Source organism: Malaclemys terrapin, chromosome 6, assembly GCF_027887155.1.
Source record: "Malaclemys terrapin pileata isolate rMalTer1 chromosome 6, rMalTer1.hap1, whole genome shotgun sequence".
In the NCBI taxonomy this organism is placed as follows: domain Eukaryota; kingdom Metazoa; phylum Chordata; order Testudines; family Emydidae; genus Malaclemys; species Malaclemys terrapin.
The window spans coordinates 113,318,893-113,345,753 of record NC_071510.1 but is presented as its reverse complement, the minus strand read 5'-3'; the positions used below and the strand labels follow the sequence as shown (position 1 = coordinate 113,345,753).

The window sequence follows — 26,861 nt, the reverse complement described above, 5'->3', positions numbered from 1 at the left end:
TGCAATTCCTTCCTAGGAGGATAATAGTACTTCAGACGGTAGCAGACTGTTTAGCTCATTAATTTGAATGACCACTATTGTATTATTTCTGCTTCTCTGTTCGGTACATAGAACTTAAACTTCATGTTCATTTAATAATAATAATTAAAAAAAAAAAAGCAAATATGCTACAATGTAATACAAAGTTCACCTTGCCCCTTGCAAACAATGGGTATATCAAAAGTATCTTACTGGCTGATTAAACAAAGTTGTGATTTGTTTGAGAATTCAGTATAATTACACAAGCTGGACCTTACTACACTTTTTTTTTTTAATTGTTTATAGTTTCTATGAAAACTGTAACCAACTTCAAGCGCACCTAAATGCAATACCTATGCTTTTTGGGGGACAAAGACCGCCAGGTCTGAGACCTTTTCTCTCTCTTAGCACACAGTGGGAGAATCTTTAGCACTATGCACTGTCTCATATGTTCATGTGTGTGCTTTCTTTTAAAGATGCCAAGAGAGACTGAATACAGCACAAAAACTCCACAACAGTGCATTTAAAGCTTCAATTTAGTACATCTCTTGAACTGGTGTGCTTTGGGAGTTGCTGAGTCCCATCCATTACTTTAAATTTCTTCTTAGGAGAATTTCAAAACACCTGTGAGTGGAATGATACCTTACATAGTGGTGTTTAAGTTTAAGGAGGGGCAAAATACCACCACAGCATAAAGCAGAGTCTGCTGACTTTAGACATAATGGTGGAAACCTTAAATAACAGTTGTGAGTTCAGGTAGCTGTCTCTATAAAGTCCTCTGTGACTGTCCCTCACTACTTATCAACCTTTATCATGTCTTTAACAATGATGCCAACTGTAAGCCCTCAGTTTATCCTACAATTATTTCCTGGCATTCTTCCACGCCTACACCCTTTGCATGAAAGAATCTTGTGCTTCTCTGCACAGGCCTCACCCGTTCTAAATTGAAGTCATTCCTGAAGACCATGTCTGTTGTAATGCCTATAAGAAAACTATGGACACCTCCATGCTTGTAAACAAATTAGGATATGTAAAATATACCCAGTTCAGTATCTGTTTGTTAGTTGCCCACCCACTGTACTGGTCACTTTCCCTGTTTTAGACGGTAAGTTCTCTGGGGAAGGGATCATACTTCCTCAGTTTGGAAAGCACATAGCATGCTGTGAGTGCTGTTGGAAATCAGTAATAATAAAATGAAAAGTCAAAAACCCTGTAAGCTTCGAAAAGGTATATAAATAGTCAAGCTTTTGGTCGTGAGACATCCTAACTATTGAGAGGAGGGGGATTACGAGGAAACTTTCCCTGCAGGCAGGTTCTACCAAAACAGCCTCTCCTGGGTTTCTTCCTTTGAAGCATGTGACTCTGTCTGCTGTCAGAGGCAAGCTAGTGGTCTGCTTTTAGAATGGACCTCTGGCCTTCCTAATCATGTGGAAATCTTAAATACAGATTTAATTGATGGATTCACTTTGTCAGCTATCTAAAACAAATTGGAGTAGGCATAATATGATCGATAGTACAAACCTGTGAGAAATTCACTGCTTTTTGAACAAGCTACGAGCAGCGGGCGTCTGTTACAATAACGGAACCTTAGGGTCATCCATTACTAATAAGCTGTTTGCAGGTAAAAAGATGAAATTGACACACGTGATGGCAAGACCAGTTTCAATGGGATCTTTCTCAAAACTGTTTGTTTGTATTATTGTAGCACCTAGGAGCCAGGCCCCAAGCAACATTTAGCTGGGCAGAGGGCAAACTCGTAACAATGGGCTGCCATTCCATCCCACACAGATACAGAGGTACAAACACACTCCCTGAGATTATACACAACACTAAGTCAAACTCAAATGTCCACAATATAGCCTGACTTCCCCCCCTCCCCCATGGTGAAGGGCTTGTGGCCCTCTTGCCAGGCCCCTCCCTTGGACCAGGCCCTGGTAAAGTGTCTCCATTTCCTCCTCTTCCTCCCCCTGCCCTTTTACTTGGGGCCTGCCTAAGAGCCTTAGTCATGCACCAGGATGGTGTACAAACACCCCCACTCCCACCACCAAGTGTCTGCCCCAAGGAGCTTGCAATCTAAGACGAGACAATAGGTGGATACAGGCAGATGGGGAGTAAAAAGAAACAGTGAGATAATATTGCTCAGTATGACAGACTGGTCTTAGCACACAAGCCGCCTAACTGTTACCAAGGGTTTTGTAGGCATCACTGCAAATGAGAGTATTTTTAAGGAGGGGTTTGAAAGAGGATTCTTTTCATGTTGGTGACAACCTTTTTATTTAAAAAAAAGGCTGGCCAAAACACCGCGCACACAAAAAAGCAGTGTCAATATTGATGTTCAAAGACAGTGGAATGTGTCAGCATGATCGACTGCTGTGCAAGGTGATGAGCTGGTAATTTGCATTTTCAGAAACTGTCACACAGGTCTTTGAAAAGTAATTTAAAGCTTTGTATCTGCCAGAACACAGAATGTCCTTTATTTCAGTGGTTCTCAACCTTTCCAGATTACTGTACCCCTTTTAGGAGTCGGATTTGTCTGGCATACCCCCAAGTTTCAACTCACTTAAAAACTACTTGCTTACAAAATCAGACATAAAAATACAAAAGTGGCACAGCACACCATTACTGAAAAATTCTTACTTTCTCATTTTATCTGTATGAAATTTTAGTTTGTACTGACTTTGCTAGGGCTTTTTATGTAGCCTGTTGTAAAACTAGGCAAATATCTAGATGAGTTGATGTACCCCTCGAAGACCTCTGTGTACCCCCAGGGGTACACGTACCCTTGGTTGAGAAACACTGCTTTATTCCTTTGCTTTTGGAAAATCTATGGGGCATGAGAGGGGGAGATTGGAAATCAAGATAAAAATACTTGAAATTTTGTACCATATCTAGATCTCATTTGCTGTTTCTGTGTTTTGTTTTTCTTTCCTCATGCATTGGTACTCTAAGTACACATTATTTGATAAAAAAATTTAAAAAATTCACTATTGGCAATTAATACCAAAATAAATGTTGTTCTTTTCAAAATCATATGGCCTTGTATTGAAGAGATGAACTTGAAATCTGAGAACCAGGAATTCCTGTGGAAATTCTCTGGATCATTTGAAATTTCAAATGGCCCTGTTATGCAAATAATCCCGCCTCACCCCTCCTTTTCAGTGCTCTGGCAGTTACTTATTCTTGCCAGCTTTTGCTATGGCTGGACTAAGAGCCCTTCATGTCTCTGTTTGGCACTGTTCTCTGGGAGCTGAACTGTGCAGCTCCCTCCATAAGGCTTTCAGAGTTTAACCAGACTCCTCCTATTCAGAGACTGACAGTTCTTTCATGTTTGGGAAGTAGTGATCCAACACCTTCAAAAGGTCACTTGTATTTGCATGAGTAAAACACCTCTGTTTTTTTCTTTCTTTCTTATTTTATTAGGACGAGTCTCGACTCCTCAGAGTTAAGGTTGTTTCTGGCATTGATCTAGCAAAAAAAGACATCTTCGGAGCCAGGTATGTGTGTTGCGTTCAGCACTTGTTTGAAATTTATAGTACGGGCACTATAGCAATTTTGTAGCTGTTTATAAACACAATGAAAGATTCTGTGATGTGATTGCAACCGGTGTAGATCATGGGATGTCTGTTAGGAGGCTAGCAAGCAATTTAGTTTCACACCCTCTGGAATAGTCCCTCCCACACCACAGAGTACTCCAGTTTTCTGCCGCTGCAATAGGCACCACAGAAGGAGGCAGCTCAAGCTTTGGTAGTGGTTTTAGATACTGTATTTAAAACGACTTTTTTTTTTCTTCCCCTCTGATTTTAAGAGGGGCAGAAGGCATGAAGGCTGCAGTAACTCACTTCAGTTTCTGATAAAGCACCACTCCTGCTATTGGTTTCAGCAGCAGTTGTGCTGGTGTTTAGATACAGAAGCCTGATAGAATTGTTGCACTGTGATTTATTGGTTGGTTTGTGTGTATGGGTGTTTTTTTGGGTGTGTGGGGGCATTGCGGTTAGGGCAGTCAATCTTATCCAGATGTCACTGGTAAAGTTCCTGTGTACTCTGCCTTTTAAAAAGAAAGTGGTTTGAAAGGTTTCTCCAATCCAGTCCATGTGGGAGAAGGCTAGGAAGTGTTAATGTGAAAAAAGCATGGAACAGACCATGCTGATATTTTTGCCAAATAGGAAGCCTTTGCACTCCACGTGAAGGGCCTGTTTAATAAAATGCTGATTTAGTGGAGTGAAAGATTTCAGGCTGAGGAGTCAGCATTTATGCAAAAAGGAGTACTTGTGGCACCTTAGAGACTACCAAATTTATTTGAGCATAAGCTTTCGTGGACTACAGCCCACTTCTTCGGATGCATAGAATGGAACATATATATATATATATAATATGCACACATACAGAGAGCATGAAAAGGTGGGAGTTGTCTTACCAACTCTGAGAGGCCAATTAAGTGAAAGGAAAAAAAACTTTTGAAGTGATCATCAAGCTAGCCCAGTACAGACAGTTTGATAAGAAGTGCGAGAATACTTACATGGGGAGATAGATTCAATGTTTGTAATGGCTCAGACATTCCCAGTCTCTATTCAAGCCTACGTTGATTGTATCTAGTTTGCATATCAATTCAAGTTCAGCAGTTTCTTGTTGGAGTCTGTTTTTGAAGCTTTTCTGTTGCAAAATTGCCACCCTCAGGTCTGTTATTGAGTGACCAGACAGGTTAAAGTATTTTCCGACTGGTTTTTGAATGTTATGATTCCTGATGTCAGATTTGTGTCCATTTATTCTTTTGCGTAGAGACTGTCCAGTTTGGCCAATGTACGTGGCAGAGGGGCATTGCTGACACATGATGGCATATATCACATTGGTAGATGTTCAGGTGAACGAGCCCCGGATGGTGTGACTGATGTGGTTAGGTCCTATGATGGTGTCCCTTGAATAGATATGTTGCAACCATTTATGCATTTTTATGCAGCCATTTCACAGATTTCCCTCCCCCCCCTCCGACCTGCTAAGTGTTTCAGGAATCACTGGAATATGCAGGCTCGCAGTTCAGTTAGGGTGAGAATTACAGAAGTTTTTCAGCTGAAGACCAGTGGCTGGATGAAGAGAGAGAGCCAGCCAGAGGGCATAAACCAATTTTCACACAAGTGGCTGCAACCTGTCAATCAACAGAAAGTGAACAGTCCATGGTCTGCACTGATATAACCTCAAACAGGGTGACAACTGGCAGAAATGAAAGCTGTGGTTAAGTGTTTCTGATTTAAAAAGTATGGAAAGGCCACTAGGCTTACTTCCAAGTTCTTTCCTTTTAAAAATTATATATTTTAAAACACTTTTTGCTCCCAGCCTAGACTTATTGTGCATGCACTAATCCAGTGGTTCTCAACCTCTTTTCATTTGCGAACTCCTAAAAAAATTTCAGATTGAGGTGCGGTTCCCTTTGGAAGTCTTAGATGTAGTCCACGAACTCCCAGAGATCTACAAACCACAGGTTGAAAACTACTGTTCTCTGGTAACGACAACCTTTCCTTTCGCGGATCTCTTAGATGTAGACTGCAGACCTCCAGGGGGTCTGCAGACTACAGGTTCATAATCACTGCACGAGACAGCTCAAGCCACAACTTGCAGTCCTGAAGGAGTGTCCACTTAAACATAAAAACACTCTCTGAGAAGCGATATTTCTTGAACAACCATGCAAATTAATAGGACGGGCATATTTGAGAATTTTTGGAGTGTGCCTACAAGGTAAACAAATCCCAACCTCTGGCAGACGACTGATAGAGAAGGAGTGAATTCTAAAGCCAAGGACCCTTCACGTAAATCATTTAACCAGCAACCCCCTTTTCAAGTCCCCTTTAAACTGAGTAGGTTCTAGCTTGAGTATCCCTGCTGACCTCAACCATGTTGCATGAGGAGCGAGGTAGTTTCCAAACCATTTAGAGCTTTTTAGGTTAAGACCCACAGCTTGAATTCCACCAGAAAAGTTACTGGCAGCCAGTTTAGCGCTGAATGTAAAAAGTGGACTCCCTTACTGCAACTAACTCTAGCTTCATAATGTATTAATGAGCCTTCCTATGGATTATTTTGTGTTTTCTTTAATTATGCTAAACTGTAGTCCATTCGTTTGATTATCTAGTTTGAAACTACTTAAAAGCAGTAATTGAAGGTTTAATCACCTCTTGATTTTTTTTTTTTTTTTTTTTTTTTTTTTTTTTTTTTTTTTGGTGAATCTTGCATAAGACGAAGTCCTTTCTTTCTCCTCTAAAATTGCTATTTGAAATAGCTTTTGACTGCTGACTATAAGCAACAAAAAAGCGGCTCATGTTTGGAAGTGATCAGATACATAGTGCTTGCTGAGTAGACTAGTAATAGTACTGTTAATAGTGTTGGCTAGGGTTACCATATTTAGTGCCTCCGAAAGGAGGACACTTTAAAGGGGCCCCGGCCCCAGCCCTGCCCCCAGCCCCGCCCCAACCCCGCCCCCTCCCCAAAGTCTCCGCCCCCTCCCCTGCTTCCCGCGAACATTTGAGTCGCGGGAAGCCTGAAGCAGGTAAGGGGGGTGTGTGTGGGGGGAGGAGGCGCGGCCCACCCCCGGCACCGCAGGTCCCCAGCCTGTCCCCCGAGCCCCCGACCCAGCACCCGAGCCCCCGACCCGGCCCGGCACCGGGCCCCCCCGAGCACCGCCGGCCGAGCCCCCGGCCCGGCACCCGAGCCCCCGGTCCAGCACCCGGCCCCCCCGAGCACCGCCGGCACCCAGCCCCCGAGCCGCCGGCCGAGCCCCCGGCACCCGAGCCCCCGGCCTGGCACCCAGCCCGGCACCCGGCACCCGGCACCCGGCACCCGAGCCCCCCGGCCCCGGGCCCCCCCGAGCACCGCCGGCACCTGGCCCGGCACCCGAGCCCCCGGCCCGGCACCCGAGCCCCCGGCCCGGCACCCGGCCCCCCCGAGCACCCCCGGCCCCCCCGAGCACCGCCGGCCGAGCCCCCCGGCCCGGCCCCGGGCCCCCCCGAGCACCGCCGGCTGAGCCCCCGGCCCGGCACCGCCGGCCAGGCCCCCCGAGCCCCCGGCCCGGCACCGGGCCCCCCTGAGCACCGCCGGCGGAGCCCCCGAGCCCCCGGCCCGGCACCCGAACCCCCGGCCCGGCACCGGGCCCCCCCGAGCACCGCCGGCTGAGCCCCCGAACCCCCGGCCCGGTACCCGAGCCGCCGACCGCATGTCCGATTTTCCCGGACATGTCCGGCTTTTTGGGATTTCCCCCCGGACGGGGATTTGGAGCCCAAAAAGCCGGACATGTCCGGGAAAATCCGGACGTATGGTAACCCTAGTGTTGGCTAACTTGCACTACAGGAGTACAATTACTTGCACATCCCATGTTAGCATTTATCTCATGGGAGACCTTTCACCTACTCTTTCAGCTGAAGGTGAGATGCTGCAGTAGCAAAGGGAAGAGGAAAAATGGGAACAAATTCTGGATGAGGGTGGAGTGGAGAAAGGAGAAAACAATTTCCATTAAAAAAAAAATTAAGACTAGAACTATGTTTTGTTAACTTTGGTTTTCAGCTCTTTAATTTGGCTCCAACCTTTTTGTACTGGTATAGACAGTGATTGGCTTTATATATTTAATTGTTGCAAATGAAGAAACAAAATCTGGCCAAGTTGTAACTAAATTTGACCATTCATGTAGTTTATTTAAAAAACAAAACAAACTAGTGTTTGGGTAGGCAAATTATCTTATCATAGAGAATGTTCGTGTTGGGGTGTAAGGGCAAATTTAAAAAAGAATCTGAGGAAAATGAAAAATTCCTTAGCATACATGTAATTCTTTACAGGATACATGGGAAGCTTTATAATTGAATCCCTGGCACTGTAGTATCTTCTCCATCAGCCAGACCTCTCCTACGTTGTAAATATTTAAGATGCCTTAATCAAAAGAGAGTCTGAAGTTTGCTGAAGAATGAATATACCTCAAAAATCAGTGTTATATCTTTGAGTTCAAATGCTTAAGTTGTGTGAATTGGCAATGAGTTCTATTGATATGGCCCTTAAATATTTAAAGTAACTGTCTCAAGTCCAGTAGGGTTTTCATTAAGCTAAACAGTTGAAAACGTAAGTTGGAGTATGTTTTTAACGTTGTTTGAAATAGATATTTGCTAAAAATGATATTCTGGCATTCAGTTTTACTGAAATGCTTGCACTGCTGAGCTGACAAGCTTCTCAGAAAGGTTTTTGTGGGAAAAAGTTTTTTTAAATGGATTTGCATTTTCTGCTGCTAGTTTTACAGTTTATGCTGCTTGACTCTAATATGATTAAGTTTCCACAAATATCTAGCTTTCCAATGTAATTGTCAAGCATACCTCCCCTAAAAATTATCATGCTGATAAATTGTGTTGAGTTAATCAATAATCAATGAGGTATGGAGCTCTACATTACTTACGCTGTAGAACCTAATTTCAAATAAAACTGTCTGGAGGAAAAGTGTGAAATTCTAAAGATTGTTAAATTTTCTGAAGCATGGCGTATGTGTGAGATCTGCTAAAATAGCACTCAAATAATCCTATCGAAGAGGGTGGTGTTTTTTTGGTTGGGGGGAGGGGGGAGAAACGCGCATACAGCATAACTCTGTCTGCTGTAAAAAAAAAAATTTTTTTTTTGGAGGGGAATTGTGATGGGATAATCTTTCAGCACCCTGTCACGGGTTCAAATCTTGTCAAACTCAGCAGCAGCTGAAAGCCATTGTGACATGTTTGTTTTTGTGAAGTCTGTGGATAGTCGCAGTCTAGCTGCTGGGCGGTAAGTGTCCACGTCATGGAAAAGCCCACCACGGTTGCCACCCTTTTTGGCAGACGCAACAGAGAAACGAACTGAGTGGGCCACGTAGCCTGAACCATCCTCTTGTTCATAGGTGGGAGAAAGTACAGAGATGTGGAGATCAGTGAATCAAAGGGCTGGAGGTAGGAACAAAGAGGTTGTTCCGCAAATTAGTTCAGTACTTTTCTTCAGAAAGACCCCTGATTGTGCCAGGTTCTATTTTGCAGATTTCTGGTGTAAATGCGTGTGATGGTGCCTGAGTTTTGTATAGCGTGCTGAACCCACGCATGGCCCAGTCTCTGCAATGCAGGAAAGGGGGTGCTCATCCTCTCTTCCCCAGTCAGAGGTGGACTGGTAGATGTTGTCTCTGCCTCCTTACATGTGTTCCAGGCCTATGAAGCCTCTACCTTCCCTCCAGGTGCCTGCCCTCAGGAGGAGAGGAGATGGTCGGACTCTTTCCTCTGGCTCCTCCTGTTGTCTAAGTCTGAATCTGCCTTTCGCCTGGTGAGTGGAGCTCTTATCTGGGCAGCCCCACACAGAAAGGAAGGGTGGGGTGGGTGAAAGCAGGGGCTGCGGAATGCCATTTGAAGTGGGAGGCATAGGTTCTTTTCCTCCCACCCCTGTCTGATGCTCCTTTTCCCCTCTCAGGTACCCTTTCCCATCAGCAGCTTGGCACCTCTAGCCCATGAGCCCCTACAAATCTCCCCCTACCCCCAACATTTGAGTGAGTGGTGCTATGACCTGAGCACGGGGTTGCAGCACCACTAAGTGACCCCACTGCTCTGCGCTCTCTGGGTCTTCACAGCTGAAGATGAGAGAGAGCTTCCCAAACCTATGCCAGTCTTTTTAGGTGACACATCTGAGGAACTGTCCCGGATTGAGGTGTCATTAGAGGAGGTTTTTGGAACAAACTGATAAATTAAACAACAATAATTCACCAGGACCAGATGGTCTTCACCCAAGAGTTCTGAAGGCACTCAAATGTGAAATTGCAGAACTACTAACCGTGGTATGTAACTTAACTTATTTAAATCAGCTTCTGTACCAGATGGCTGGAGGATAGCTAATGTGACTCGAATTTTTAAAAAAGGATCCAGAGGCAATCCTGGCAATTGCAGGCTGGTAACCCTAATTTCAGTACCAGGCAAACTGGTTGAAACTATAGTAAAGTACAGAATTATTGGACACACATATGAACATGAGAAGGAGAGAAGTCAGCATGGTATTTGTAAAGGGAAGTCATGCCTTGCTAATCTACTAGAATTCTTTGAGGGGGTTCAACAAGCACATGGACAGGGGGAATCCAGTGGATATAGTATACAGTACTTAAATTTTCAGAAAGCCTTTGACAAGGTCCCTCACCAAAGGCTCTTAAGCAAAGTAAGCTATTATGGGATAAGAGGGAAGGTCCTCTCCTGGATCAGTAACTGGTTAAAAGTTAGGAAATGAAGGGTAGGAATAAATGGTCAGTTTTCAGATTGGAGAGAGGTAAATGGTGGTGTCCCCCAGGGGTCTGTACTTGAACCAGTCCTATTCAACATATTCATAAATGATCTGGAAAAAGGGGTGTGGCAAAATACCCTCTTCTCCTCAGCAGCCTCAGTCCTTTTTAGCCTTGGAGAGACAGGCTTGGGCAAGGCAAATCCTTATAGGTAGCACAGAGTCCAGCTATTCCTTTCCTCAGTCAGTCCCGTGGGCTTGTTTTGCTTCCCTTCTGGGGAGGGAGTGCAGCCTTCCTTCCTGGAAGGGTTCTATGTCTTGCTACACCTAGTCTACTGGCAGCTTCCCTGCTTCTCTCACACCCTCCCCTTCCATGCTGGGAAGGTTTAAAAAGGTCTCAAACAGTTGGAGCCAGCTGAACCTAATTAGTTCCCTGGTAACCCCTTTTCCAGCTGAACCTTATTTCCCCCTGGTTATCTCTCCTCAGTGGATAGGGAGAGGCCTTTTAAACCCCCTGGGACTAATTACTTACCACCCCTCCCCCCCCCCGCCCCCTTGTAGCTGTTTGTCCTGGGTTTACCACAGGGTAAACAGTGAGGTGGCAAAATTTGCAGATGTTACAAAACTACTCAAGATAGTTACGGCAAAAGTAGACTGCAAAGAATTACACAGGGATCTCACAAAACTGGGTGACTGGACAACAAAATGGCAGATGAAATTCAATGTTGATAAATGCAAAGTAATGCACATTGGAAAACATAATCCCAACTATACATATAAAATGATGGGGTCTAAATTAGCTGTTACCTGTCAACAAAGAGATATTGGAGTCATTGTGGGTAGTTCTCTGAAAACATCCACTCAATGCAGCAGCAGTCAAAAAAGATAAGTGTTGGGAAACATTAAGAAAGGAATAGGTAATAAGATAGACCCAATATGATATTTACCTATATAAATCCATGGTACGCCCACATCTTGAATACTGCGTGCAGATGTGGTCATCCCATCTCAAAAAAGATGTATTGGAATTGGAAAAGATACATAAAAGGGTAACAAATATGAGTAGGTGTATGAAACAGCTTCCATATGAGGAGAGAGAAAAAAGATTGGGACTTTTCAGCTCAGAAAAGAGACGACTAAGGGGGGGAGGATATGATCGAGGTCTATAAAATCATGACTGGTGTGGAGAAAATAAATAAGGAAGTGGGTTTGTTTTTTTTTTACCCCTTCTCATAACACAAGAACTAGGGGTCACCCAATGAAATTAATAGGCAGCAGGTTTAAAACAAACAAAAGGAAGTGTTTCTTCACACAACACACAGTCAACCTGTGGAACTCTTTGCCAGAAGATATTGTGAAGGCCAAGAACAGGGTCCAAAAAGGAACTAAGATAAGTCCATAGAGGATAGGTCCATCAATGGCAACCCTATCCTCTGCTTGCCAGAAGCTGTGAATTGGTGACGGGATGGATCACTTAATGGTTACCTGGTCTGTTCATTCCCTCTGAAGCAGCTGGCATTGGCCATTGCTGGAAGACGGGATACTGAGCTAGATGGACCTTTGGCTGGACCCAGTATGGCTGTTCTTATGGAGTGATGACCTGCTGCTGTTGTACACATGAGCACTTTTGGGTCTGGAACTGGCCTCCGCTCCACCAAAGGCTCAGTTTGGAAGATACGGGGAAAATGTCACTCTATGATGCACCTACCCATACCCTTGCCAGTACAGGACATCACTCCCCATGTTGGTGGGGCATTGTTGCCCACAGCTACTGGTTGTGTAGATCATGTGCTCTGTGGATAACTGAAGGCTGTTAATTTCCCAGTGCTTTCTTTGTCTCCTTTCAAAAGTGAAAAATATGGTTTGAGGAAAAGCTGCTATTTAAATGCTCTTTGTGAGGAGGGCAGTCAGGTGACCTACACTAAATATTGATACACTTATAATCTGGAATGAGTGACTCATAAAGTGTTTAATGAAATGGTATTTTGAAAACTAGCATTAGAACTGCATAATTACAGTCATAGTAGCTGATAAGCTACTTCAAGGTTGAGTCATGGCAGTATTTAATACTGGGGCAGAATGTGAACACTACTGTGTGCCTATGAAAGGTGCCTTACAAAACATGTTGTATCTTACATATAGAACCACCTCAATGGGCTTTCTTTTAAGGATTTAATATCAGGAATTACTGCTATGGGTCATCTTAATTTTAGACATCAACAATTGGCAAGTGATCATTTTTAGAGTTTGAAAGTCCTCTTTTCCCACTGATTACTTCTGAAGAAAATCACTATCCTTTGGAATACTTGAGAAAGTATTTTAAAACAAAAATTGGGCTCCACAATTTTTTTTTTTTTTTTTTTTTTTTTTTAAATGAAAAACTGTAACTGTTTTTGATCTGTGGTATTGCAGTTAGGCTGTAATTCAGGATATTCCAGAGTTGTTCAGTTAAGGTGGCCAATTGAACAAAAGAATAGATTGGCAGTTAGAATAGCCCTCATCATTGACCTAAGAATGCACTCCACTGGAATGTAAAGTTCTATTTCATAGAGCGGTAGCTAAATTGGAGTGATTTCTAGGTGTGCCAGATTTCTTCCTAAGCAATTTTGTTAACATTGAAATAACTGCGTCTTATCTTTTTTTGGTCTACTCAGTATGGCATGCTTTTTATAAAAAAAAAAAAAAAAAAAAAAGGGGCAGGTGGGATCTTAACTGTAGAGTAACAACTTTTAAGTATTGTAAATCAATATCTAGTGAAACTCAGTAGTTTTGGATGGAACATTGCTAGCTCTGCACTGGGCAATAACAGAGTATTAATTTCCGTGAGCAGCTTTGTTTGTGTGTAACCATTATTGCATGAGCACTGATGCACTTACATATTTTACAACCTGAGGTTGCTATTGAAATTACGGCATTATAATTTGAGTAACTTTTTAATTCTTTCTCTTAAAAACGATTGTTTCTTAAATGTTTGGGTTAAATTATTGAAGGAATTCCTTCTCTTGTTTATCATCCAGTGCAAATTATAAAGCCATGAGTCATAATCGTGGTGCACACTGAAAACAGTGCTGTATTTATTTTTTCTGTATGTATTTGTATTGTGAGAGTGCCCAAGGCTTCAGTCAGGATTGAAGTCCTGTTGGGTTATTCACTGTACAAACAAATAAAAAGACATGGTTCCTGGCTCAAAGAATTTGTAATGTTAAAATATAATCTCATGTCCTGACTGGGTGTTGTTTACTAACATTTCAGTGATGTGTCTGTGAGCTTCTCGTCCTTTTCTCCCTTGTCACACCTCCCTGCCCCCCGCACTCAGTAATGAATTCCCCCATTCGCTGCTTAAGTGAGGCTCCTGTGGTGGTTCTGATGACTCTTCCAGTAATAAGTATTTACAGGATCATGCCTTAAATCTGTTTTTTAAATAGATGAATAAAATAGATCTGATCTATTTTTGGAAGTGTGGAACTTAACTCGATTAATCTAGGTCTTCTCTGTGTGGGGACATGGATTCATAACTGTAGCGGAATAATGATTATACTGTAGTTTTGCCAGAGAAATTATTCTGCTATGGCTCGGCCAATCCATTTCCCCATGTAGACAGGCCTTTAATGTTCAGGTATGGCTGTTCAGCAGCCCCTGAAAGTTAGGGTCCATGTTGCTAGTCCAGTGCAATACTTTACATTAACTATCTTATAAAAAGAGATCATCATAAATCACGTGTTGAAGTTCTGAATGATTTACTTTATATAGTTCCTCTCCCCTGCTGTCTTGTTTTTGCATCATGTTAAATTTTATAACTTTAAAAAAAATTATTTATTACACATATAAGCATATTTTAGGGATTTAACATTTAGTAATCTTAATTCAGAATTATTAAGGAGTATTTGTGTTGGGTATCTAGGACATCTCTGAGGATGGAATTTGGTTGGATGTATTGGTGGGTTATTTGGCTTAATTATGGGCAAATCTTTTTTAATAGGTATATGCATGCATGAAATGCTTTCAGAATAGAAGGCAATAAATGCATTATTGGCTGTATGAAAGTTACGCTGACATTCTTACTCCAGCAAATTTGGAAAGAATGAAGGGTATGTTTTGGACATGGGACTAAATTACTCTGCTACTACTTCCAGAGTCTTCGAAAAATATACTATACGTGAAATTTTGGCTATCTAAAAGTTTTTTAAAAAGAAAAGATTTGCAACCGAATGATTGAAAAAAATCCTTAACATGAAACTACATTTTACTTCTAACTGCATCATTGTTCAGTATTTGCCACCAGTGGGTTCACTGATAGACAAGTTGAAGTTGTCCCTGCTCTGAGGAGACTACCATCTAAAAGGCACAGCTAGGACAGCAAGCTTTTATTTGCCCTAAATTTTCTGCTCTTAATACCCTTGGTTAACTTCAATGGTGGGCGTGCTAGAGCCAACAGACTCCAGGTTGCTGCTGGCATTTTAAGAACATAATTTTGAGCAAGTCTGTGTGAAATGTGGCTGAATTCTTCTGGTTTACATCAATTCTGTTCTTATTGATTGCTGTGGAAGTAGCACATGTATAACTGAGAAAAGAAAACTTGGCTCACAGATAATAGATGACAGACATTTATACCTTTATATTTACCAGGGCTCCCATTATTGTTTGTTCTGTTCAAATAATGGGCAAAGAAGCCTGGTATGAAGACCCAGAGGTCATGTTAGCTTGGAACTAGGGTGACCAGATAGCAAGGGTGAAAAATTGGGACAGGGGGTGGGGGTAATTGTCACCTATATAAGACAAAGCCCCAAATATCAGGACTGTCCCTACAAAATCGGGACATCTGGTCACCCTACTTGGAACATAATTTTTAAATACACTTTTCTTCCCACTGTTCATTTCCTCTGCAGAAGGCAATTGAGTGACGTGAGTTAGTGTCAAGAAGTTTAGATTACTTGCCTACACAAATTCCTTTTTTAAAATGCACTAGTACACAAGAATTAGTTGTTCAGAATACCCTAATAAGGAACTTCTGTATAGATTATATTCATGGGAGCCTGAGCTCCCTCTGGTGGTTAATTGAACATATACATTTTATCTTTTACTTTAGCTAAAATACATTGATTGACTTTTTAAAAATAGTTAATGGTATATTCAAATCCTGTTGTCATTAATTGTCATTGTCCTTGCTAGTAAGATGACTTCTTGAAACTAAAAATAAACTAACTCAAATTAAGCACGATTTTTTAACAGTGAGGTTAATTAACTACTAGAACAACTTACCAAGTGTTGGATTCTCTATCGCTGGCAATTTTTAAACCAAGGTTGAACTAGAGCATTTTTTCTTTCTTAACCCCCTCCCCCCAACCCAACCCTCCTAAACAAAAAAACCCAAAACAACTCCACCCTCCCCAGCCCCCCATCCAAACAGGAATTAATGCAGGGAAGGCCTATGGTTTTTGTTACTCAGGAGGTCAGACTAGATGATTTCTTCTGACCTTAGAATCTATGAAACCCTTAATTCAGCAAAATAACATAGTCATATGGGGTGTTTTAAAAAAATGCTCATAATTATTATCCTTGGACATCAGGGATTGAGCAAAAACACACTCAGGACAATGCCAGCCTGACAAAAGAGTAAGTAATGCTGTCAAAATAACATTGTAGTGGCACAAAACAGAACATATTTGTGTGACTGTGATTCTATTACAATATTTAGTCTAGAGGGTCTTTCTGCAGGTGAGGCAAAAAGAAAAGCTACGTCTACAGTGCAGTTACATACCCATGGCTGGCCCATGCCAGCTGATTCAGGCTTCCCAGGTTTGGACTGCAGGGCTGTTTAATTGCGGCATAGACGTTCAAACTGGGGCTGGAACTCAGGCTCTAGGACCCTGCGAGGTGGGAGGGCCAGAGCTCTCCAAGCCTGAAGGTTTGCACTGCAATTAAGCAGCTGTTTAGCCCAGTCCAGAGAGCCTGAGTCAGCAGGCATGGGCCAGACACTGGTGTCTAATTTCAGTGTAGACATACCTAAAGTGTACAGTTCTGCAACCCTAACTCAAATGAGTAATTACTTACATGAGTAATGATTGAATCCAAGAGGACTGCTTGCCTAAATAGTAATTATTTAAGTAGGTTTAGACAGGTTGAAACCCTGAAGCATGAGCTTTAGGAACATAAGATATAACCTGGAAGCCCCGGGCTGTTGAGCCCTGTCCCCCATCATCCCAAGCATCCCCGTCATACAATTGCACTCATAAATTTGCCCAGCTCTCTTTTAAAACTGAGTCGTTTGACCCCCCCCCACTCCCCAACTCCTCTTGGGAGGCTGTTCCAGATAAAATGGGAATTAGCTGTGTTTAAATTTAAAAAAAACACACACACAAAAATAGCCCTAGTTAAATTTTAAAATGAGAGAACGTGCAGAGGTTTGAAGTGAGAGTGCACACACAGAAGGAAAAGGGGTGGGGTGGAGAATTGAGCATGGGTGTAAGCAAAGGTTATTTTAAAATAAGGTTAGACATTCTCAAATTATCTAGCCCTTGTAAGTACGTGAGCTTTATCAGTATTGCCCTCCTCCTTCTCTCACCCACTGTTTAAGCCCACTTGTGCATCTGGTCATAATAGGGGTGGTGTTTTTCTTGAGGTAGGATGATCCTGTGGTTAAGCACCAATTTGGGATTCAGGAGAGGTGGGTTCAGTTCCTGGCTCTCATATGCTTCCTGTGTGAACTTGATCTCTGTAACTCAGTTTCCCATCTGTAAAATTGGCATAGTACTTCTTTTTTTCCTGCCTCCTTACTGGTCTGTTATATGGGGCAGGACTGTCTCTTGATACTTGATAATATCAGTTATTCCAATCCGCCTTTCAAGCCAGCCACTTCTTGTTTGGCAGATTTCTTAGAGGCATTGTTGCAGAGGTCAGTCTTGAAGAGGGATTTGAAAGAGGGCACAACAGTGGCTTTAAACTAAAGAAGTGTATTCCAAGGGGCAGAATGGAAGATGCAAGCATTTATACAAGAAGCTGATAAACGGGTGGTCGATGCTGGTATTGTGAGTGGAGAGGGAACGCCATTCAATAGAAAACTGACTGATAGTAAAGTTAATGGTGTGTGTAAGAAATCTTCATTTGTAGAGGTTGAAAAATGCAGGTTAATTCTGGCTGCTGTAAAAGAGGGGGGAAATTTTGACAACCACGATCATGAGGTTTGAGGTCAATAATGAGGTCTAGATACATATGTATTAAATTTGCAATCTAGTGTGTGTCTGATGGTATTACATTAAAAAGCGGTTGTGCTTTTATTTTTAATGCAACAAAGCTTTCTGTAAAACCTCGTGTGCTCTTCCCCGACCCTCCCTCCCACCCCCCGTTCTAGCCAAGCCATCCTGTCCGCCCCCTTCCCCATCCGCCCCCCTCATCAGGCTTCTGTTTGCACTTGAAAAGTTGGGTAATGCACAGAGATTGGGCTACTGTGGGCAATAAACGGTATGCCCCTCTATGTTGTGTAGGCAGCAGCAGAGGGCACCAGAGGGCTTCATCTGTCTGCAGCACCAAATGGAAGTTTTGTGGGCCTGATTATTGGGGCATTCAGGCTTTTCTAGCTTCCCAATTGGCATCAAAGGGTTCTGCCCATTGATACCTAGAATACCCTGAAATTTTGGAATGGATCAGATGTAGTTTTCAAAAGTTACCTAATTATATAAAGATCACTAGTTGAGTATAGGGCCTTGCTTTGCTCGACCCACTAGTAGGCATTGTTGAAAATTTGTTGAGGGGTTTTATGAAAAGTTTTTAACTATTGTTTGGAAATTTGTGATGAACCAATTTTGAAATGAAAACTTTTCCTTTTGATGTGAATGGAAATGAATCTTCTTTCCACTTTCTTCCCAGCTTATTTCATTTTGAATCATTTTGTTGAAAAATAAGAATCTCATGAAACACTCTGATTTGTATTTTTTTTGCATGAAATGAATAGTTTCATTAAGAAAGCATTCACATTTTTCAGCCAGCTCTGCTTACTAATGTTCTTTGTGTATTGATTTGTTTGTAGATCTTACCTAATTATAGGAGTGCAGGAACCCACTGGGGAAGTTCACGGGGCAAAGTCCAATGTTCAAACAAATTCAAGGGGAAGAAGTGGCTCTAACTGAGGGAACTAGTGTTGTGCTTTTTTTTTTTTTTTTTAAACATAGCCTTCCAAAGAACTGAAGACAAACACGCATTTCAGAGTGAACTGAATTATGGTATAAGTAACACCTGCTATTACTATAATTGAAAGAAGCAAAATAAGCAGAGTATTTTTTTCTACTTTGAGAATTTGACAGCGCTGTTTCAGTGGTAGCCATGTTAGTTTGTATCGGCAAAAAAAGCGAGGAGTCCTTGTGGCACCTTAGAGACTAACAAATTTATTTGGGCATAAGCTTTCATGGGCTAGAATCCACTTCATCAGATGTATGTACAGCGCTGTGTGTATAGTCAGCTTCACTGTTTCCCCTATGTTTCCAATTGGTTTTTTTTTTTTTTCTTTTCTTTTTTCTTTTGTGGGCCTTTCACACAGCAACAAGGAGAGGAAAAAAAAAACATTGGCAAAATAGGAAAATGTGGCTGTGGAACCACAGAAAGAGTGAGGTGACACTAGTTTGAATTTATCTAAGCTGACGATTCTAAATTGACACTGTCCCTTTTTAAGTGTTCAAAGTGAGTTGTAGTTGGCACTCACCTAAGTGGATCAATAAACTTTGACATTGGCGTCTTTTGAGTTTTGATACCAAGGCACAATATTTGGGATGTTAGACTAATCCTGGTTAGAAGGGAAGTAAGCCCATGTGATTAATGAGAGGGGAGGAGGTCTATAAGACTGTTGTTAGTGAGATGCAGTATTGCTAGTGCAAGATGTTCCACAATTGAGTCAGACCCCCAAAACATGAAATACTTTTGGTAACTGAGCCTTTACAGTTTGTTTTCCAGCTTTTCTCTGCAACCATGAGGGCTAGAATCTTTTTTATTTAAATAAAATAAAAAGCTTTGCTTCTCAGGTAATCCCAGGACTCCAGCGGGTGGGGATTTAAGAAAAACACCAGATACAGCAAGAGGCGGATGATAGTGCTAAATTGAAAACACTGAAGACGCAGCCCATGTTCTGAAAGTTTGAGAAACTCTGGATAGTGGGACCTCACTTGGTATCCGCACCTTATCTCAGGCATTCTGTCTCCCCCAGATAGCATGTTTAAGAAGAAATTAATAGCTTACTAGCTGTCTGTGCACAAGATACTTAAAAAGGTAACACTTGGAGTTGAATGAACCTTTTAAACATTCTATTAAGATGCTTTTTGTGAATGTGATCTGCAGTGGGAGATGGATTTGTGCCCCCTTTTGCTTCTTTCAAGAAATAGTCTGAAAGTCTCTCTCTGTTAATATTAGAGTATATGTGTCACAGGAACTGGCTTCTAATTTTCCCTGGGGATGTTCAACCCCCGCTCAGCCCAAGGCCCTGCCCCAATCCACCCCTTCTCGCAAGCCCCCACTCCGCCCCGCTTCTTCCTGCCCCCACCCATGCTAAACCCCTTTTCCCAAGGCCCCACCCCCACCTGCCTCTTCACCCTTTTTCTACCCCCTCCTCTGAGCGTGCCCTGTCCCTGCTCCTTCCTCTCCTGCTCCCTCTGAGCACCTCCTGAATGCCACAGAACCACTGTTCCATGGTGTGCAGGAGGGGCTTAGAGGGAGGGGAAGGAGTTGATTAGCGGGGCTAGCGGCAGGAGGGAGGGGAGCTTGTCTGCCTGCGGGTGCTAAGCACCTGCTAAATTTTTCTCCATGGGTGCTCCAGCCCTGGAGCATCCATGAAGTTGGCACCTATGATATGTGTAATGTCAAGTTTAGTCTTCTCTGGTTATGCTGGAGTACTCCTTATGGATCAGATGTGGATAGCAAGCTCCCTCAGACTTAAACGGAAAAGGCAGAAGTGTTGAATCATTAACAACACAAATTTTTGTCCTTAACATTTCTCAGGTGTTTGAGTTAAATGGTTGCTAGCAACATGTATTTTAAGTAGTTTGAATAAAACACACTTCCTCTCTCTGCTAATAAGGATTTTTACTTGCATGATGCACATAATAAACTTACAACTTCACCAGAATCTTGCAGTCTTTTAGGAAAAAGATTAGTGTATAAAAACCAAAGCTTAATTTTATATGGGGCAAAACCTCTCTGACCTCCCTCCTCTACTGATCACTTTTAGCCATCCAGAAGAGGTTTCCATTTTTTATGCTTTACTAGCCTTTTTCCTTTTAAATTTAGGGGTACCCCAAATCTGACACAGAAGGACATACTGGCAGCTTGTACAGATAAATTTTCACTGCCTCTTGACATTAGGTTTTTTTTTTTAAGAAAAAGTAGTCATAACTTGTATCATAGAGTCAAAGTCTTGTCTCTTCCTTGATGAATGAATTGAAATGTGCTCATCTGAGTTCATTAGCAGTAAAAGCCTGCAATTCTCCTCACCTTGCAGTTATGGAGGGTGCACAGCGGCAGTTATTACCTCAATTCAGCAGTCTGGTCTATGTGGGCAGTCTTATGCCTCATCAGTGTTCCGTTGGAGTCAGTGGGGTTTCCCAAGGGCACAGGAGTTTGCCTGTGTGGTGGTAATTGCAGAACTGCAACCTAGGCCTGTGCCGGTATATTTGACTTCATACACCTCATATTTCAGGTGGATCTTCCATATCCTTTGCTTGTCTGGAATTAATGGTTATGATTTAACAAAATCTGTGTAACAATGGGAACATCCTGAACCTTTGTAAGCCTCCCAAGTAATCTGAAAATATTGTTCTAATTTGTCTACTATTCTTTGATACTCCACGGGTGCTTCACTCTGTAAATCCAGAGTAATTGAGCAGGATTTGATGTCTTTTCCATTTAAGAACATTAACTTATGCTTGGGAGGAGGGAAATGCTTTTTAAAAAAAACAAACAAACAAACAAAAACCCTGCCTTCCTGCTAACATACTTATTACAACCACAGAGTAACCCTTGGAGCTGTACAAAACGTGAAGTAGAAATTATCCATTCAAAAGTAGGTAAATTCCAAAACTACTTGTGATGTAAGTTGTTTTTTTCTGCCTAATGCAATGAAATAAAGATATTGGTCAATCATTAACAACTGTTTAAAAACCTGCCCCAAAGCCTTTCCTCGTGAAACAGCTCCTAGGTTAACTCAACTTTAGACAGGTGCAACAAAACAAAGTGTCTCTTTAAATCCCAGTACCTTGACCTGTGTGGTCCAGGACATATTAAATACAACTGGTAAAATGAGTGTTGACAGATAAAACATCAACCAAACCTATAAAGTATAGATCAGTAACATGATTGAGCTGATAGGATAGTTATGTAGTGCTTTTCCCACCAAAAAATCCCCAGGTGCCCTACAGCACGGAGGTATCTCTCTTCATCTGCTTAGGACACAGAAACGGCTGCCTTTGAGATGGAGGTTGGCAGCCACACAGGTAACTGGTTTGCAGTATATTGCACAACTGGTAAGGGAAAGTAGGAGGAAGTTGCACTCTGGTATCAAGGCAAATTTCCATTTAAAAAAAATGACCACTGGGGATGTAATCCATGTACAGCAGACAGGATGTCCACTTTAGAGATCACCAGGACTGACTGTTCTCTTGAGAGACTGATTCATTTGTATGCAGTGTTGGTCCCAGGATATTAGATGACGTAGGTGAGGTAATATCTTTTATTGGACCAACGACTTCTGTTAGTGAGAGAGACTAGCCTTTGAGCTTCCTGTTGGCAGGAATGACCTGCAATTGCTGATGCCACCCACCAGGCACCATTAGAGCACCTGCTGAGCAGGTAGTTACATTGCCACTGGTTTTGCTGCCCTCCTCATTGAATCTAAGCAGGAAAGGAGGAGCCAGGAGAAGGCAGCTGCAGCAACAGCAAATGGAAGAGGCTGGTTCCAGACAACACCATCTTCTCCCTCAATTTTCAGTTACCCCATATGCTAGCATCCTGCCTGGTCCCCACTCAGCCATCCAGACATTGACCTGCCTAGTGAACAGTTGTAATTTTGCTCTGAATGTAGTCAAACCAAATGTCTCAAAGCCAAAACAACCAAGAAGCTAGTATAAATGCTGCATGATACACTTTAACATTTCTTAAAAGGGCTCCAGAGGTGACCCTGGCAATTACAGCCTGGTAAGCCTAACTTCAGTACCAGGCAAAAGGGGCGAAACTACAATAAACAGAATTATCAGACACATAGATGAACATGATTTGTTGGGGAAGAGTCAACACAGCTTTTGTATAGGGAAATCCTGCCTTACCAATCTGTTAGAATTCTTTGAGTGGGTCAATAAACGTGGACAAAGGTGATCCAGTGCATATAGGATACTTAGACTTTCAGAAAACCTTTGCCAAGGTCCCTCATCAAAAGTTCTTCTTCATCAAAATAAACAGTCATGGGATAGAAGGATCAGTAACTGGTGAAAAGATAGGAAACAAAGGGTAGGAATAAATGTTCAGTTTTCACAGTGGAGCAGGGTAACTAATGGGGTCCCCCAAGGATCTGTACTGAGACCTTTGCTGTTCAACATATTCATAAATGATCTAGGGAAAGGGGTAAACAACGAGGAGGCAAAGTTTGCAGATGATACAAAACTACTCAGGATAGTTACATCCAGAGCAGACTGCCAAGTTACACGGAGATCTCACAAAACTGGGTGACTGGGCAACAAAATGGCAGATGAAATTCAATGTTGATAAATGCAAAGTAATGCACATTGGAAAACATAGTCCCAACTATACATATAAAATGATGGGGTCTAAATTAGCCTTTACCACTCAGGAAAGAGATCTTGGAGTCATTGTGGATAGTTCTGTGAAAACATCTGCTCAATGTGCAGCGGCAGTCAAAAAAGCTAACAATGTTGGGAATCATTAGGGAAAGGGGTTAAGTAATAAGACAATAAACACCATAATGTGAATTTATAAATCCATGGTACACTCACCTTGTCTACTGCATTTGGTTCTGGTTGCTTCAACTCAGAATTGGAAAAAGTACAGAGAAGGGCAACAAAACAGCTTTCATACAAGGAGAGATTTAAAAAGACTGGGACTGTTCAACTTGGAAACAGAGATGACCGTTGGGAGATATGATATAGGTTTGTAAAATCACTGGTGTGGCGAAAGTGAATAAGGAAGTGTTCTTTATTCCTTAATGTAGCATGTGAACCAGGGGTCACCCAATGAAATTAGTAGGCAGCAGGTTTAAAATAAAGAAAAGGAAGTATGACTTTACATAATGCACAATCAGCTTGTGAAACTTGTTGCTAGGGGTTGTTGTGAAGGCCAGAAGTATAACTGGATTCAAAAACGTATTAGGTATATTCATGGAGGCTAAGTCCATCAATGGCTATTAGCCAAGATGATCAGGGATGTAATCCCATGCTCTATGTCCCTAGATCTCTGATTGCTAGATGTTGGAACTGTATGATAGGGGGTGGATCACTTTAGTATTCACTCCCTCTGAAGCATCTGGCACTGGCCATTGTTGGACGACAGGATGCTGGGCTAGAGGGGCCATGGGTTTGGCTCAGTGTGACCATTCTTATGTAACGTAGCAACGTTTAAAAGGAAATTTATGTATTAACATTATCAAAACCTATTATTTATCAAATGATTCCAGTACTTCTGTGACCAACCTCAGAACCAAAAATGTGTTGTTACAGATCATCACAAAACAACTTTTGAAACCCAACTATTCATTGTAAGAAGTTCAACATAACCACTGACCTGAACTTGCTAGGCCTCTGACAGTTCCTTTTATAATCATGAGTTTTCCATCAAATATGTAGAGACACTTGGATTAAAGCAAACAAACTCCTCCTCCTATCTCTTCCTATACAACAGCATCTCTCAACCCTTCCAGATTGTACCCCTTTCAGGACTCTAATTTGCCTTGTGTAGCCCAAGTTTCACGTCACTTAAAAACTACTTGCATACAAAATTAGACTTAAAAATACAAATATCACAGTACACTGTTACTGCAAAATTGCTTACTTTTTAATTTTTATCCTATAATTATAAAATAAATGAACTGGAATATAAATATTGTACTTACATTTCAGTATACAGAGCAGGATAAACAAGTCAGTCTGTATGAAATTTTAGTTTGTCCTGCGTCACTAGTGCTTTTTATGTTGTAAAACTAGGCAAATATCTAGATGTGTTGATGGACCCGCTGGTAGACCTCTGTGTATTCCCGGGGTACCCATTCCTCTGGTTGAGAATCACTGCTATAGAAAATGATAATGGTTGATGAGAAGCAGTCATTGCCGCTGTTGACAATGTATCTTTGTCCCCTCCAAAAATTCCGTGGGGTTGGGTCTGTTGGTAAGGTATACCAACTTCACACTGACTGGAATAGGGTTAACTATCTGCTATGGGCTCAGTCAACTCTACCCTGCTACACCTGCTTGGATGAAGGAGTTAAAAGGGGAGAGCACCGCTCAGCTGGGGGCTGACTGGGAAGCAGACCTGACCTCCAGCTCCTGATGAGAGAGAGAGACCGAGACCTTGCTGGGGACAGGGACTGCTTGAGAAACTGCTGTCAGCCAGATCCAGGGGGAAGGTAGGTCTGATGTGGGACTACAGTCAATGGCCTACCTACAGTGTCCTTTAGAGACTGCTGCCTGACAGAGCCTCCCTGAGGGAAGGGAGGCCTGACACAGGACTGCTGTTGGAACTTACTGCCAGAAACTTGCCTGGGAAACTGCCACCTGTTAGGGCCTCCCCAAAGGAAAGGAGGCCCGACACAGGGCTATTTGTTGCTCCTTTGCTCCCTGTGCCTTGTTTGTTATGCAGCAGGTGGCCTTACCTGATGGGAGCAACAGCCAAATAAAACTCCTTTTTGTTTCATTACATTTGACCAAGGTTCTTGGTAGTGGTTTGTTCTGTGCCCAGGAGCAACGTGGGTCACAGCCTGGTAAAAGTCAAGATGTTGCAAAAAGTGGAGTTGATAGTTGACATTATTGAAACCATAACCGGGATGGTGCTAGGAAGCACTAGTGCTGGAGAGGTGTAATTGAGGGCAGAATTTATATTGATCATTATGAAGTACAGGGCAGGGGCGGGGGAATAAATCTTTGTACATAGAACACGTTGGCTCTGGAAGCCCAAGTGACCCAATAAATATGAAACCACATGATGCCAGATTTAGTCAGTTTCTCAGGTTACATGAACTTTATCCTTTTTTGGAGGAACAGGTAGTCTCTATTCAATGTTGTCTCAACACAAATTGATTAAATCTGTAGTAATTTTGGAAATCAGTTATGTGCACATTATGCTAACATTCACTGGCTGTATCAGTAGTGAAAACAAAATGACTTACTACATTTTTTTTGAGAGAGAGACAAGGTGGGTGAGGTGATATCTTTTATTGGACCAGCCTCTGTTGATGAGAGAGACAAGCTTTCGAGCTACACAGAACTCTTCTTCAGGTCTTTTCTTCAGCTTGTCTCATCGACAGAGGCTAGTCCAATAAAAGATATTACCTCACCCACCTTTTTCTCCAATATCCGGGGATCAACGTGGCTACAGCAACACAGCATATGTTTTTTGAGGCTTATTAAGGTAAATTCAAATAAGCTGGTATAAATGAAGAAAAACAACAGTTTCTAAAGGACTTTAAACTTACTCCCTTTCCATTTGCTCTTGTAACTTTGTCTTCGAAGGTACTGTGGGGCTTTTAGACAGAAGATATGGATAATTGGTATTGCTACAGTGTATGAAATCATCTGAGGTTGCATCAGGTAGATGACAAACCCCAAATTACTTTCAGAGGTAGGGTTACAGACATGTAAATGGCAAATTCTTTAGCCCTGTAATGGTACCTGCAGGGGTACTGCATTTTTTTCCTACTATCTTTTAACATTCAATAGAGTTCTTTTCCTTATAAGCCTGTTTGTATAAAGAGAAAATATATTAGATTTTATTCATGTAGTTCTCAGCTCTAACAGGAGGCTATTAAGAAATGATGTTCATTTTAAATGCAGTAATTGACAGGTTACTTCATATCCTTTTATAGAGTCAAATACAGCATCTTTTATGAAAAGAAATTTGAAAACTTCCAAAAACAAAATAGTCGTAGGAGCCTTAGAGCTCTTTAGATATCACCAGTTTATTCAGGCTTTTCCAGGGATAATTGGAGCAGGTATAACTTGGCAGTTTTTATTATGCTATTTTGCTACGGGGCAATACAGGAAAACTCTAGTTTGTATTGCATTTAATGCCACTAGTGTGCATTAGAATACACAAAATTCCACATACAATAATCATCCCATCAGTGAACAAAAGGCGTGAGTATCTTCAGGCCCTGCACTGAAATCCTGATGCATGTGTAAGGTATGCAAAGAACAAATTTCATCAGAGACTAGTTTAGCCAGAGGGATTTTCCTTTCTGATTCACCTGACCCGGTTAGTTTTTGCTATAAAGTGTAGTATGTAAGCACAGTTCACTTTGCTCTAGTATATGGCCGTCAGTTTGAAAATATAACAACATCAAGGAGCTAGGATTTAGTGGGATGAAAACTCATTATGTTTGAGCCTGCTGGTGGCACCTGATTCAATGTAAAGAAACCTCC

The 26,861-nt window shown here is 42.0% G+C and overlaps 1 protein-coding gene across 3 annotated transcripts in view; it reads left to right on the top strand.

Annotated features, from left to right (window-relative positions):
- NEDD4L (NEDD4 like E3 ubiquitin protein ligase) overlaps positions 1–26,861 on the top strand; it is a 347,299-nt gene that overhangs the window by 80,475 nt on the left and 239,963 nt on the right. For all 3 annotated transcript variants that reach the window (XM_054032687.1, XM_054032690.1, XM_054032689.1), the window contains exon 2: positions 3,439–3,512. In XM_054032687.1, the coding sequence (XP_053888662.1) occupies positions 3,439–3,512 (74 nt within the window). The remainder of the gene's footprint in view (positions 1–3,438; positions 3,513–26,861) is intronic.